This window comes from Chinchilla lanigera, unplaced genomic scaffold (genome assembly GCF_000276665.1).
Source record: "Chinchilla lanigera isolate Chin_1 unplaced genomic scaffold, ChiLan1.0 scaffold00152, whole genome shotgun sequence".
NCBI classification, from domain to species: Eukaryota; Metazoa; Chordata; class Mammalia; order Rodentia; family Chinchillidae; genus Chinchilla; species Chinchilla lanigera.
In genome coordinates, this window is record NW_004955553.1 from 2,245,248 (window position 1) to 2,259,946 (window position 14,699).

A 14,699-nucleotide genomic window follows, 5' to 3' on the forward strand; every position below is an offset into this window, starting at 1 on the left:
TTTAAAGTTATTTTAATTACTATGCAGCACTATCTGCTCTGCATTCACCCTTCCACAGCAGCTGCAACTTAGGTAAACTCAGGCAGTTTTATGTGACCTGCAGGTGGACTATTCAGGGTTTGTTTTTTTTTTGGTACTCAGGAATGAATCCAAGGCCTTGCCAATGCTGGGCAAGCTGTCTACCACTAAGCTACATCCCCAACCTGTTATTCAAGAGTCTTGTCAGTGGAGAATTGTGGGACTATCTCAAACCTGTGTTACTCTTAACAAGCGGGGAATAATAGGTGCATTTATAGCTATGTAAGAATCAAAGCCTGCAAGAGAAGTCCTTCTATTTTAAAGCCCCAGTGCTTTTCCCTCCCTTCACCAAGAAAAACCCAGGCTTATACAAGAGGGAAAGTAACAAAGAGCTCCTTTCTCCAGGCAGTAGCAGGTCAATATGTAGACAGAAATTAAGGAGGGTAGCCAAGCGTGGTGGCGCATGCCTGTAACCCCCGGCACTTGGAAGGCTGAATCAGAAGGATCATTTACAAGTTTAAGACCAGCCTGGGCTACAGAGTCAGTTCAAGGCCAGCCTGAGCTATATAGCAAGATCCATGTCTCAGAAAAACAAAAATGAAAGAAAAAGTAGACAACAGTCAACGCTAATCGGGAACTCAAGTTACAGAAGGGATGTAATCTTTCTGAACTCTAGTCAGAGCCAGAGGGCAAAGACTATTTTGTTATCTTGAAGTATACTCCATACCCATATGCATAGGTCTTCTTCAAGGGAAGGCAAACAAATGTATTTCTATTTCAATCAAAGTTAAAGTGGTCAATGCTATCCTAGCCACTTGTACACATGGTTCAGTTTATAGCTAACATCCTAAAGAGTTATCAACTTACATCAAAGCCAGTCAAATGTGGCTGCTTTACTCCTTGAAGGAGCAAATGAAGAGAAACTGTTTTGTTTTTTAAACTAACAGCTCTTAAGACAGAGCATGTCCCTCCTCTTAACTGTTATGAGACAAAGGGCAGCTACTGAATTGACACTCTTTTTCTTTTGGAGTAAAGCCACAAGATTACTAACAAACAGCTAATGGCCACTGTTCAAAAGACGTAATGGCATTATGACTTCATATCCCAGTTATCTACCAAATTGGAAAGAACCAAGTATATGTCTTTTTCTCTCTCCCCACAGAGTATCTGGAAAAAAAAAAAAAATACGTTAGCGCTGATTCACTTTTTCCCCATCATAAAAATGGGGGAAGGAGGTTTTTTTTTTTCTTTTGGTCTTTTTTGAGACAGGGTCTCACTATGCAGTTCAGGCTGGCCTTGAGCTCACTTTGTAGGCTGGTCTCAAACTCGCAACGATCCTCCTGCCTCAGCCTCCCAAGTGCTGGGATTACAGACATGTGCCACCATGCCCAGCTGGGAGGAAGTGTTCAACAGTATCATAGTCGCTGATTATGAAATGCGAAAGGTTCTAAATTAGTTCCAAACCTGAATGATTTAAGATAAAGAACTGATAAAATGTTGATAGTCTAAGTCTAGGACAAATTTCTGAGCCAGCAATCAAGGAACACTGTTGTCTAAAAACAGACTTCAAGGGGCTGGGGATTTAGCTCAGCGGCACAGCGCCTGCCTGGCAAGCGTGAGGTCGTGAGTTCGATTCCTGGTACCAGAAAAAAAAAAAATAAATAAATAAAAACAGACTTCAAATCCCTACTTTTATTTTAAGTTGATTTTGTGTTTAATATGCACTGGGAGAAAAAGATAAACTACTATGCTTTCAGGATCAAATTCTTAAGGTAAGCTTAAAGATGGGAAGGAGAGACCCGGCCCTACAAGGATTTTGTACATGCTACAAATGTGGGTACTTGAGTACCCAGTCTTACTATGGTATCACAAATGGGTCATCTGTTGAAAACAGTAATCACTCACAAAAACATCAAATTATCTCTATACACCAATGCAATCTAAGTTATCCTTGCTCTGACTTCTAGTTCTCTAAGAAACAGAAGATACAGTACACTACATGTCTTTTTAGAACTTACAGCTCCTTGTCTGCTTCCTGATCAATTGTGATGATTGTGACAATACTCACAAAGAATTTAGTGTCACAATAAAGTTTCCTTCTCCCTTAAGGGCTTTTCAGAATTACCTTCTATGAAGATCAACCTACATTTCTAACATTAAGAAATGACTGCAGGTAACTTCAGAGAACGCCGTATCTTGGGCACTACAGGCAAAATAACTATCACTACATCTGTATAATTTTTTTAAAAAGTCCTTTATATAGTTCTTTCTATAAAGCTTTTTTTTTTTTTTTTTTTTTTTGTCTTTTTGAGACAGGGTCTTTGTAGCCCAGGCTGGTCTCAAACTCGCAACGATCCTCCTGCCTCAGCCTCCCAAGAGCTGGGATTACAGATGTGTAAAGCACACCTAAGCCCGGCTATAAAGCACATTTTTCCTTTTTGTTTTTTGAGACAAGAGTTTCACTATACAGTCTTGCCATGAACTCACCATGTACCCTAGGCTTGCCTCAAACTCTCGATCCTTCTGCCTCAGCCTCCTGAGTACTGAGATTACAGACATGCACCAGCCTGTCTGGGACATTTTTGCTTTCTTCCTCTTAAATTGCTTTCTTCTTCTATAAAGTCTATGAATTTGTTTCATTCAGGGGTCTAAGCAAATGACTGGCAAATCCCAACAACTGAACTAAGGCTCCAAGTAGAGAATATCAAGACTTGAGACACAGTTCAGCTTTTCCTCAGTTAAAGTCAACACACTCTAGAATAACACCCCTGTAAAGATAAATTACCTAGCCAAATGAGGAAACTGTGCGCCGGTCAACTGAGCAGACAACATAACTAACAGTGCCAGGTGGGGAGCGAATGCTCATGTAAATAGTGGGGCTCAAAATAAGCTGCAAACTATGAAGAAGCTTATTTCTAAACTGTCAGCAGATTTCTTTTGTGCAATTAGATTTTAATAGAGTAACTGCTCAAGTTTCTCTTAAGAAAATCAAAATCTGACCTGTACAATAGCAAACTGAACCTTATTATTTACAACTCCATTGGTTTTTTTCCACAAAGAATAAAAATACATTGAGGTTCTTCAATGAGTTTTGGCATACACTTCTAATAACACCTCTAAACCGGGAAAATTAATTTCTAAACTACCAAGATCATATTACAAAATGCAAACTCTTTTGGTTCTATAAATTGAGACTAAATATTTCAAGTTTAGGTCTTTTAAAAATTCTGGTTATTCATCCCCTTCCTTTCTATAATCTTACTAGTTTGACTTTTCCTGAAATATTACCAGTGTCAACAAACAGAAATAATCCAGGCAGTCACACAAAGGCAGTTAAAGACCACACTTCACACGAACTCTCGTAAGTCATACCGAATATTCTACCCAGCATCTGTAACAAGCTACCCAACTTTAGCCTGATGCTAAATGTTAAAAGTGTGCAATGAGAAAAGAACAAGCACAGGCTCTTTTGTGTTACCAGAGTGAAGAAGGTAAAGAAGCACAAGGAGAGGTGACCTCAGCATCGTGCTTGGCACCAACACTTACCTTGAGGATGTCCCCCCTTTTGAAGCTCAGCTCATCGTCTGCAGTAGCTTTGAAGTCATATTTGGCGATGGCTTCCATTCTCAGCGATGCTCAGTGCTCAGCAGCCTGAAGCACGGGGGAAGGGAGTCTTCCCTGCTGAAGCAACCTAGCTCTCCCGGCTCTGCCTCACCTCTCTTCTGGGAGTACTCCTGCACGCAGAGAAGCACAATGCCACCCTGAATCAGAAGAGGGATGATTAGGAGAAGTGGCCCGGATCCACAGCAGCCCCGCCCTGCCAATCGGCCTACTGTCCCAGCCCCCACGCCCCCTGGCTTGGCTGGGCTCAGCCCTCCTCCTCCCTTCCAGGCAACAGCCTGGCTCTCCTTCTTCCTCTTTTCAGCCTCAGCCCCAGGCGACTGACAAGCCCAGCCGCCAATGGCAAAAGCGCTTGAGCTATTCCCGAACACACTTCCTCTTCCCTCCCACTGAGTGCGCTTGGTGTGCAGTGTGCGGAACCGGCTGGAGTCCCACTCAGTCTCCACCTTTCCTCTAGCTCCCCCTCACACTTCTTCCTGGGTTCCCAGTGCAGTACAGTACACAGAAAGGAGGTCCACCCTGAGGGCCGCACCTGATTCTTCTCGGTTCAACAAGCCTATTTCTCTCCCTTCTCCCCAACAATGCTTCTTGGCTTCCTGTGAACATTGCCTTTCCTACTCCTTGGTTGGAAGCAAGCCAGGCAGGCTTTAGTCTCATGCTGCTTTACTCTCTTCTCAAAAATGAATCTTACTACCATGAGCACCAGTGGATTTCCTCTACCACCTTCAAACTGTCATCAGCCATTCAAGCCACCAGAGAAAGATACCCAGCTGGGAGCTCGTTGGTGGTGAATTGTGCTTGCATAGGCTCCCTCTCCCTTGAAGATCCCCAAAACTTTGGGGTTTACCACTAGTCCTGAAAATAAACCGAGCATTCCAGAAATAGCCTCTACGTTATTTCTAACTAGCCTAACCAACATAGCTGAAGTTGCAATCTATACTTGGAAAGAATTCCTTTTAAAGAACTCAAGCTGCCAAATATCTAGTCTGGAGGAAGAAAGTACAGGGACTGGTGTCAGAAGGTCACAGTGAAGGCACAGTTACCCTGAGCACAGCTGTTCTCAGAAGAGAAAGAGGTAAACTGCATTCTATACGTGGGAGATTAGGTTATGATGGGCGGGGGGGGAATCACTACCACTAGTAAAGACTCAGGACACAACTGTGACCTTTGCATACCTAGTGGAAAAATAAAGCCCCGTTCTTGTTTTCCTACATGCTGAACAAAAGCAGAAAACAAGGACATTGGCAGAATAAGGACAGTTTATTTATAGTGGCACCTTTGTTGGACAATTATCATCTAGCAGATCATTTGAGGAGCACGAGTGATTGCTATTCTTTTGTTCTTAAGTTAATAATTGAGGCATTAATCAAGCAGAGCTACAAACAGACTAGGCACTAAGCCAGCAGAGAACATTCAGATTAGTCCAGAGTGAATATTACCCAGAAGGAAAGAAATCACCTGGTAGAAGTCTTTCCAGTAAATTCTGAAAGCCAAACATTCTGCTGCAGGTAACTAATAAGCTAAGCCAATGCTTATTCTTTCACGCCATACCTAAGCTATTCTATGTGGTGCTGGCTCTAAAGAGGAAAGTAAAGAGTCTCAGTAAGTATATAAGTATTTTTAAACATAAAAAATTAGTCGGCATATTTACATTTATGTATCTTTAAGTACCCTTTACTTATATTCTAGTTTTTAAGTCAAACTAATCCATGTACATAACTTTAAAAGAGTATTTCCCCACCAATATCCACAAGCAGTCATCCCGTTTTGATTTTAGCCTTCTCTTCATAGTTACTTACAGTACTTCCAAGTAATACCTTTCTATTGCTGTTTCTTAGTTAATTCTAGTGATTATCTATTCCCTAAGTGAGGATTTAGCTGTCCCGACCCAGCCGATTTCCCCCACCATATTCCACTAGTACTACACATCCCAGTCTTAGCAACAGTAATGTAATACATTATACAATATTGTTCATTGATGATTTAAATAACGTACTACACCACAACCAACTTTTCTTTTTTGTACACGCTTTCCATTTTCCCAAGCACTAAAAACTGGTTTTTTTTTTTTTAAACTTGGCTAGTTTCCAGCGTAGACACTTTTACCTTTTTTAAAACAAATGCTCCAAATTCTCTGCTATATGCTATCAATATCTTCCATAGCCCATTCATTTTAACTGGTCCCCAGGACAAATTGCTGACACTCTACGTCAATGTTAAGAATCCAAAGAAAAACTGAATGGATTTGGAAAAAAAAAAAAAAATCAGAAACCCACAGCACTCCCACTGCCAATGTACCACACAGTAACAGAGCATAAACTTTTATGTCATTCAGGATTTAGAATACCATAATTTTACAGCAGTAGCATAAAAACCAAGATAGTTCATAACATTCCCTTTCTTCAACTTACCTGCCACAAGTTTCAGAGCCAAAGCTTAAAACGATTAATACTCCAGAAAGTTGTAATTATTCAAGCAACCATTCAAATAACTATTGTTTTTTCTGTGGGTTTTTTGTTTGTTTGTTTATTTGCTTGTTTGCTTTTGAGAAAGGACCTTTCTATGTAGTTCAGGCTGGCCTTGAACTATGTAACACAGGTTGGCCTAGAACTTGTGGCAATCCTCATGCCTTGGCTTCCCCAGTTCTGGGATTACATATGTGTGCCACCATGCCGGGGCTATTGCTTTGTGAGACTGTCTGACAGGAAATTACCCTAATACTTCCACGGCTGTGCAAAATGAAAACTAGCATCTTATTTAGAAAATTCAAAGAGGTCAACTTATTAGGTTATGCACAGAAAAGGAATTGAAAACTTTCATTAAAAATAGAAAAAACTCCCACTCTACCCCATATATATACAATACTAATTACTAATTACTAAAAGGAAGAAATCTGAAGATAGACACAATGTACAGTATAATTCTGGGGAGGGGGTGCTGTGGATTGAACCCAAGGCCTTATGCGTATTAGGCACCCTTTCTATTACTACTCAGCTACATCCTCAGCCCTGGCCCAATAATTTTTTTTTTGAGACAGGGTCTTACAGCTGGTCTTAAACTCACTATGTAGCCCAGGTTGGCCTTGAATTTGCAGCAATCTTGCTTCAGCCTCCCAAATGCTGGGATTATAGGTGTGTACCACCATGCCCCACAATAGATTTTAAGAGGTTGCTGTTTCTCCCAAGAAAATCAAGTGGCAGTACATGTAATACTGCTGCCTGATAAGAGTATCTCTAAACTATTATGTATCTTTAAGTACCCTTTAATCCTGGAAACTCACAGCAATCCTCCAAACACATCTTTAAAAGCTTTAATTGTTCATTTCAAATGATAAACATTGTATCTGAAAATGCAGTGCCCTGGAAGTATTTTAAAGATTTTATTCTATTTCCACTTAATTCTCTTTTTCTCAAATTCACAGCAATAAAACACATGACTCTTATTAAGCCACTGTATCTTAGTGTTGAGTCTGCATGGTCTTTAGAGGCAGGTTACTGCCACTCATTCAAGTAATGACCTTGTTGGTTACAGTTATAATTTTGGGCAACCCTTTTAAACAAGCTCTAGTTTTCTGATCTGTAAAATGGGATAATAACTACCTTATAAGACCCACTGAGCATTAAATTAGGCAACAGAGATAATACATGTGAGGTGCTTTGGACATAACCTGACACATAACAGTTACTCAAATTTAAAGTGTTACTCTAAGCTGGGCTAACGCAGGAGGATCATCATGAGTTTGAGGCCAGCCTGGACTACAAAGTTAGCTCAAAGCCAGCCTGAACGACATAGCAAGACCCTGTCTCAAAAAAAAGACAAAAAAAAAATTTAAATAAATAAATAAATCTCTCTATTTAGTCAGGGATGGTGGCACACAGTGAGGCAGAAGGGTGCAAGATCTTGACCAGCCTAGGCAATTTATCAAGACCCTGTCCCCAAAACAGAACAAAACAAAAACAAAACAAGACTGGCTCAGCGTGAAGGCTCTGGATTCAATCTCCAGTATTACTAAACAAATAAAAAACAAACAAACAAACAAACAAATAAATGCAAACTAAGATAATGAGGTTTCTTTCACATACTAACTGGAAAAATTATTTTAAAGATTTCTAATATCCAGTCTCTGATATACTTTGGGTAAACAGATTTACTCTGTCATTCACTCAACACTGTAAGCAGTTACATGGCTCACTACATAGAACCATCAGAGTCCACACTGTAGCTGGGAATTAATTAGCTCAATCTTTCTGGAAGGCACAGTAATTTGGTAAAATCTATTGACAATTTAAAGACAGATTTTCTTGATTAAGCAATGCCACTTCACAAATTTATCTCACTGAAATGAGATATACAATATGCATATGCACAATGCAAAATGCACCTGATCAATATCCATCAGGTTTTGTTTTTTTCTGTTTGTTTGGTTTTTTTTTGAGACAGGATCTACTTCAGGCTGGCCTTCACCTTGATATTTAGCCAAGGCCAGCCTCGTACTCAGCAATCCTCCTGTCTCAGCTTCCTAAATCCTCGAATTAGAGGGGTCCACCACCACAGCTGGCTCCATGAGTTTTTCTAGAAAGTTATTTTCTATATAAGTAATTAGACATCAAGTTAAAAAAAACTACAGAAAAAGTATAACATCTCATTTCTGTACAGCAAAATATCAGTATATGCTAAAAAAAAAAAAAAAAAATTCAAGCTGGGAGTGGCGGCACATGCCTATAATCCCAGCAGTTGGGAGGCAGAAGGACTGCTGCAGAGTTCAAGGCCAGTCCGAACTACACAGTGAGTCCAAGGCCAGCCTGAACTACATAGCAAAACCTTGTCTCTAAATAAATAAATAAATAAATAAAAATTTAAAGATTCAGAAGGCTGGCAACTGTTATGTCTACAAGTGAGATCATTTCTGCACATCTCAATTGTATTTTGTTTCTACAGTAAGCATATATGACTTCAGTAATTAAAAGAACAAAAGTTTAAAAGCTTACAGATGCTCTGCAGTTAGAGCTGGATCCAACTGTCACTTTACCACTTACAAACTGAATGACACTGGAGAAATACCTTATATCCTCTAATCCCTAATATCCCTCAACTGGAAAATGGGGGTAATATCAGCATCTACTTTATAAAGTCAATTTGGAAATTGAGGTAAAGCCTGACTGGCAGGGTCTCTGGCATAAAGACATGTGAACTGACATCATCAGTCCCTTTTCAAATATCAGTCTATCTACTGTGAGAGTAAATTTAGATCATGCACCTTAATTAACAGCCCTATTAAATACAAACTTGGGCTAGAGATACAGCTTAGTGGTAGAGCACTTGACTAGTATGCAGGAGACAAAGTTTGATCTCCAGCAGCACAAAAACAAAATTTTTTTTTAAAAAAAAATATACACTTAAAAGTCATTCCACATCACAGTCCCAACAATGCCCCCAAATTTACACATATAAAAACTAATCATAACCCGGTACAATGGCATACACAAGTAATCCTAGCATCTAAGAGGATCAAATTTTTTCTTTTTAATCTTTTTGAGACAGGGTCTTGCTATGAAGTTCAGGATGGCCTCGAGCTCACTTTGTAGCCCAGGCTGGTCTTGAACTTGCACCGGTCCTCCTGCCTCAGCCTCCCAAGTGCTGGGATTACAGGCATGCACCACCACGCCCGGCTAGGATTAAAATGTTGATCATGGGCTGGGGTTATAACTCAGCAGCACAGCACCTGCCTGGCAAATATGAGGTCATGAATTCGATTCTGGTACCAAAAAAATTTCTTTGACCACAAATTTTTTTAAAAAAAGAAAAAAAAGAGTAGGGGATATAGCTCAGTGACACAGCACCTGCCTGGCAAGCACAAGATCCTGAGTTCAATTCCCAATACAAAAAAAAAAAAATTTAAAGAGCTCAGGATTTGACTTAGTGTGAAGGCCCTTGGTTCAATCCCGAGAACCTCAAAAAAATAACTAGCCAGGCGTGGTGGCACACACCTGTAATCCCAGCACTAGGGAGGCTGAGGCAGGAGGATCATTGCAAGTTTGAGACCAGCCTGGGCTACAAAGTGAACTCAAGGCCAGCCTGAACTGCATAGAGAGACCCTGTCTCAAAAAGACCTAAAACAAAACAAAACAAAAAAAACTAATCACACCTATAATTACAATGCTATTCTAGGGCTTAGGGATATAGCTCAGCGGCACAAGCGCCTGCCTGGCAAGCACAAGGTCCTGAGTTCAATTTCCAGTACAAAAAAAATAAATAAATAAAAATACAAGAATCATACAGTGGTATTCTAAATATCTACTTCAAATACATAGAAAGTGTCACTTTAAGTTCAGTAACTTCAGGTCCCACACAAGTCTATTTTATGACTGCATTTCAAAACAATTTTGGTCCTTAGACCTTCTACATCAAAATTCCCTCTTTTGATTGACTCATTGTTGGGTGTCCTCTGGAATTCTGCCAGAGCATAATTTTAGAAAGAATCCCTGGTGGTACTTACATGTATAAATCTTAAGAATTAGCTGGCGTAGTGATACACACCTGATATCAGCAACCAGGAGTCTGAGGCAAGAGGACTGCTGAGAGTCTGACGCCAGCATGGGCTACAAAGTGAGTTCAAGGCCAGTCTGAACTACAGAGCAAGATTCTTTCTCAACCCCACCTCCCAAAAAATAATCACTGCTATATTCTAAGAGTAGTTTAAACAAATTTTTAAATTTGCATTCCAGCCAAGTGCACTGGGGCCTCCCTGCAATCCCAGCTGCTCAGACTCCAAATATGAGACCTCCAAATAATATAAGGGAAATATAACTCCCAACCTGCTAGATGTCTCATAGGCTGAGTTTGTGTTCGAAGTTAGGAGTAGGAAGTATTTATTGAGAGAAAAACTTCTAAGACAGAAGAGGTCCTGAGTCGGTGGCCGGGGATCCCACTTCTCAATGGAGTTTTATAGAGCAAAACCTCAAGGTGAGGTAGGTCGAAGGTGGGACAGAACTATAATCAGTAAGATTACAAGTACAGTCGATTAGATAATATTGATCAAACGGAAAAATCACAGGATGGGTGTGAGGTGGGAAAAAATTAGGGTGAACCAATAAGATTACAACAAGTATAGTCACTTAGGTAACACTGATTAAATGGGGATCAAACTGGGAAGCAAGTCACATAGCAAGTGCACCTGGGACAGACAAGGGCTCTCCTGGAAGGGGTGGGTTAAGAAGGTTTTGGTCCCCCCACCCAAGGGAGACTGATGCCTACTTAGAATATCCATCACTGCAGTTCATCACTAGGGGAAGTATATGGGTATAATAATTCCTCTTTTTCTTGAAGCCTGGTCTTTAGAGAATAGGCCTTCAGCCACAGATGTCTTCTGCACTGACCTCTTGAGAACTCAGCCCTGTCTGACCGCCTACAATATTTCTAAATAACTTAGCTATCTATAATAGGAAGATGGCAAGTTCCAAACTACACTGGACAACTTAGTGAGACCCTGTCTCAAAATAAAAAAAGAAAGTATTTAAAAGAGTTTCAGATATAGTTCAGTAATAGAGCACAAACCCCTGGATTCAATCCCCAGAACTGCTCCCCTCAACTGCATTCCAGATAATGCATTACGGTGTCTTTGCACAAGATTAAAGTAATGCATATTCATTTGGCACAACTGGGGAAAAGCCAACTTCAACAAATAAGAAAAGGCAAAACAAAGAATCTCAATGGCCATTTCGTAACAGTGGGGAGTTCCTGTGAATTAAGCCAGTACAGTAACTATGTACTTATTTTTCTTAGGAGAGCATAGGGGCTTTCTATTACGTATTACTTCTACTCTTTTGCTCTACTTAGGAGTTTGATAAGAGGAATTCTAGAAGAATATCAAGTACCATTAACAAGCAGTATGTAAAACACACCAATTCTCTAATCTGAAAATGTGCTGAAGAAGTAAACTGCCTCAAGCATTTAAATGCTTACCGTTTGTGTCAAAGAAAAACAATGCTAAGAATTAACTTTTTCTGAAGGAAGGGCGGTAACTGGGGTTTGAACCCAGGGCCTTTACCCTGACCTATATCACCAGCCCTTTTTACGTCATTTTAAATTTTGAAATATGCTTTCACTGAATTGCCCAGGCTGACCTAGAACTTGTGATGCTCCTGCCCAGCTTCCTGGAGTGGTGGGATTATAAGTGTGCGCCACCACACCAGACTAAAATTTAACATTCTTTTTCCTTGGGATATGGAAAATTTTGAACATGGGAAGGAACAAATAAAAATATTTCTGTGAAAAAAAAAAACAACAAATGTGGGGCAGAGAATATAGGTAAGAAGAGCTCACGAACAGCACGAAGGGGGCGCTGGGTTTGATCTCCAGCACAAAGAAGGAGAAGAGGAGGAGGAGGAGGAAAAAGGCAAAGGCAGCCAAATATAATAGATATTAATTTTTTTAAAAAGACCGATGAATAAATCAGTACTACTACAATGGATAGACTTAACCAATTTGTCAACGGCCTAAATAAATTATAGTCCTTTAAATTTTCCAGGTTATGTTAATTCTATTTTACCATAGGTCTACAGTTGATTTTGATTTTTTTAACCCTAACCACCCATACTGAAAGTCACCTCAGCCCTAAACTGACCCAATCTTCTTCATTAATACAAAGAGACAGAGGAAGAAAAACAGAAGCAGTCACAAAAATCTTAACGTGAAGAAAACACTAAAACACAAGCAAAACACACTTGTACCCTTGTGACTCTATTGATTACTTAGGGATGAATCCGATCCTTTGAGCCTCCCAGTTCCCAAGGGGAGTACCTAAGTCTCACACAGCTCTCTAGCAACCCGTCTGGCTGAAGGACTCAGTGGACGCTTAAAGGTAAAAGAATCAAAGCAGGAAACAGAAGATATCTTCCCGCGGAAGAAAACGTAATCCTGAAAGGAGAAAGAGAAGCCACAGAGCCAAAAAGGCAGAAAGTTTGAAAAACTACGCCTGAGAAGCGGCAGAAAGGAGGAAGAGGAAGTAGATTAGAAAAAAAGAGGGGTGAGAGAAGCAACTCACTAGTGTTACAAAAAGCAAGCATTTCGCGTCCCTAGTGCAATTAGACCGAGCGAGCAGCCGATAACGGCAGAAGTACTAAGTGAAAGAGAGATAAGAAAGCCAAAACAGACTAACGCGAAAACTTCCCGTGTCTCTTAGTTTTTTTGAGCGCCAACAGCTCCTGAAGATAGACCTCAAGTGCACTTCAGCTCTTCTGCAATTTGCATTTTTATAGCATTTGAAGCGAGCCTAGAGTCACTTTCTAAACAAGCCATAATTCATCTGCCTTCCAGTCGCGTACGTAGGACAGCCTCGCAAACGAGCATTAACAGCGCTCTCGCGCGCTGAAATCTTTCTCCGAGCGCTGCGACCTGCTGCTGCTCATTTTTCCTGACCAGTATTTGCTAAGTAGCTTAAAAAAGAAAGCCACCAGCACAGAGGTATCTCTACGGGCTCCAGTAGCAAACATTCCAACTCACAGTGGATAGATTTCCGCAAAAAATTCCCCCAAAGACGCCAAGAGACGGTGACGTGGTTGCCGTGCAGGTCGAAGCAGCAGCAATCACCACGTTTGCAGCCCGCACCGAATCCCCCGCCTCCCGGGCTAAATCAGCCTGACTCACGGAATTACCACCCTGCGCTTCTCGGGTGCTCCAGGGCCCCTTCTACGCAAACCCTCCCGACGCGAGGCAGCAGAACTCATTAGGGAGCCCCCCTTCTACCCGGGATCCCCGGCTCTGTCCAGAGCCTGAGGAGGACGGTCCCCAGGGAGGAAGCGCCCCAAAAGGGGAAACGCGAAGTCCGGAGCCTGGAGGTTCCGCTCCTCGTCCCGAGCCTCGCCGCCACGACCGGAACCCTGGGTCCGCCTGGCGGCCCCGGGCAGGTTGGGCGCGGCACCCCGGCACCCCGCCACCGCGAGGAGAGGAAGAGACACCGGAGTCCGCCGAGCGCCGCCGCCCGCACTCACCGTGGCGCAGCTGTCCTCCTCGCGCCCGGTCCGCCTCTCCGCAGCGCTGCGAGCGGCCGCGGACCCTGCTGCTGCTGCTCCCCGAGGGCAGCGTCTGCTCCGGCCGGCGTCACCACCTCAGCTTCGGTCGTGGTCGTCGCTGCTACCGCCGCCGCCGCCGCCGCCGCCCGGTAGCCCAAGCAGCACAGCCTCCTCGCTTCCGCTCCTTGTCCGGGTCCCGCGAGAACTTCTCCACGCGGCCCCGCCCCGCCTCGCAGCGCCCCGCCCCTGCGAGACTTCTCCCGGCGGAAAAGGCCCAGAGCGCAAGCGCTCCGTCGCTGCCGGGCCCCCGCAGGTAGAAGCGCCGCGTGCCGAGACGCATGCGCAACACCGCCCCGCAGCAGGTGGCACCCGCCTGGCTCCGCCCCCTAGTCGCAGTAACTCTATACTTGCCAGAATGGATACCTTACCGTTCTGTCCTGGAGGAATAACACTTCCACGTTGAAATCACTTTACCTTCGTTTTCCACTAAACCTTAGCATTGACAGTGGAGGGAAGAGAGGTCTTCTAGCAAGGCGCATTGCACATATGCAGAACCGGGTCTTCGCTCAAAGGAAGGAACAACCGGGATGTGGGAATGGAGAAAAAGAAAGAAGGCAAAAAAAAAAAATAATAATAAAAATTTAAAAAAACAAAAAAATATATATATACGGATAGCTGGGATAACTGTACTGCTGATGTCTGATGGTTTATTGAAAGGAACAGTTAATGCTTAAAATTTTTTATATTTTGACCAATTTTGCATGCTTATATCTGGTAATCTGAACAACTGATTTGAAGACAACAATATGCAATAGAACAACCACTGGTGAATTCCTACCATCTTGCCTAGTGAAACTCTGTATTGTCTCTAATGTTTTATTTAATAATTATTTTTTATTCTCTTTAATGGTTTGAACAAACTTCCATTCTTACATCTGGTAATCTAAGCAACACAGTTGAAGATAACAATATGTAATATAACAACTACTGTTAATTCCTATCATTTGTTTTGAAACCCTCTATCATTTTAATGTTCTTGCTTTGTTTTGT

General features: G+C 41.9%; 1 protein-coding gene across 1 annotated transcript in view; it reads right to left on the reverse strand.

Annotated features, from left to right (window-relative positions):
• Grb2 (growth factor receptor-bound protein 2) overlaps positions 1 to 13,717 on the reverse strand; it is a 72,375-nt gene extending 58,658 nt beyond the window's left edge. The window contains exons 1-2 of the mRNA XM_005412295.2: positions 13,629 to 13,717; positions 3,565 to 3,779 (exon numbers count right to left, since the gene is read on the reverse strand). Of these exons, the coding sequence (XP_005412352.1) occupies positions 3,565 to 3,642 (78 nt within the window). The 5' untranslated portion in view covers positions 3,643 to 3,779; positions 13,629 to 13,717. The remainder of the gene's footprint in view (positions 1 to 3,564; positions 3,780 to 13,628) is intronic.
• Between the last annotated feature and the right edge of the window lie 982 nt (positions 13,718 to 14,699).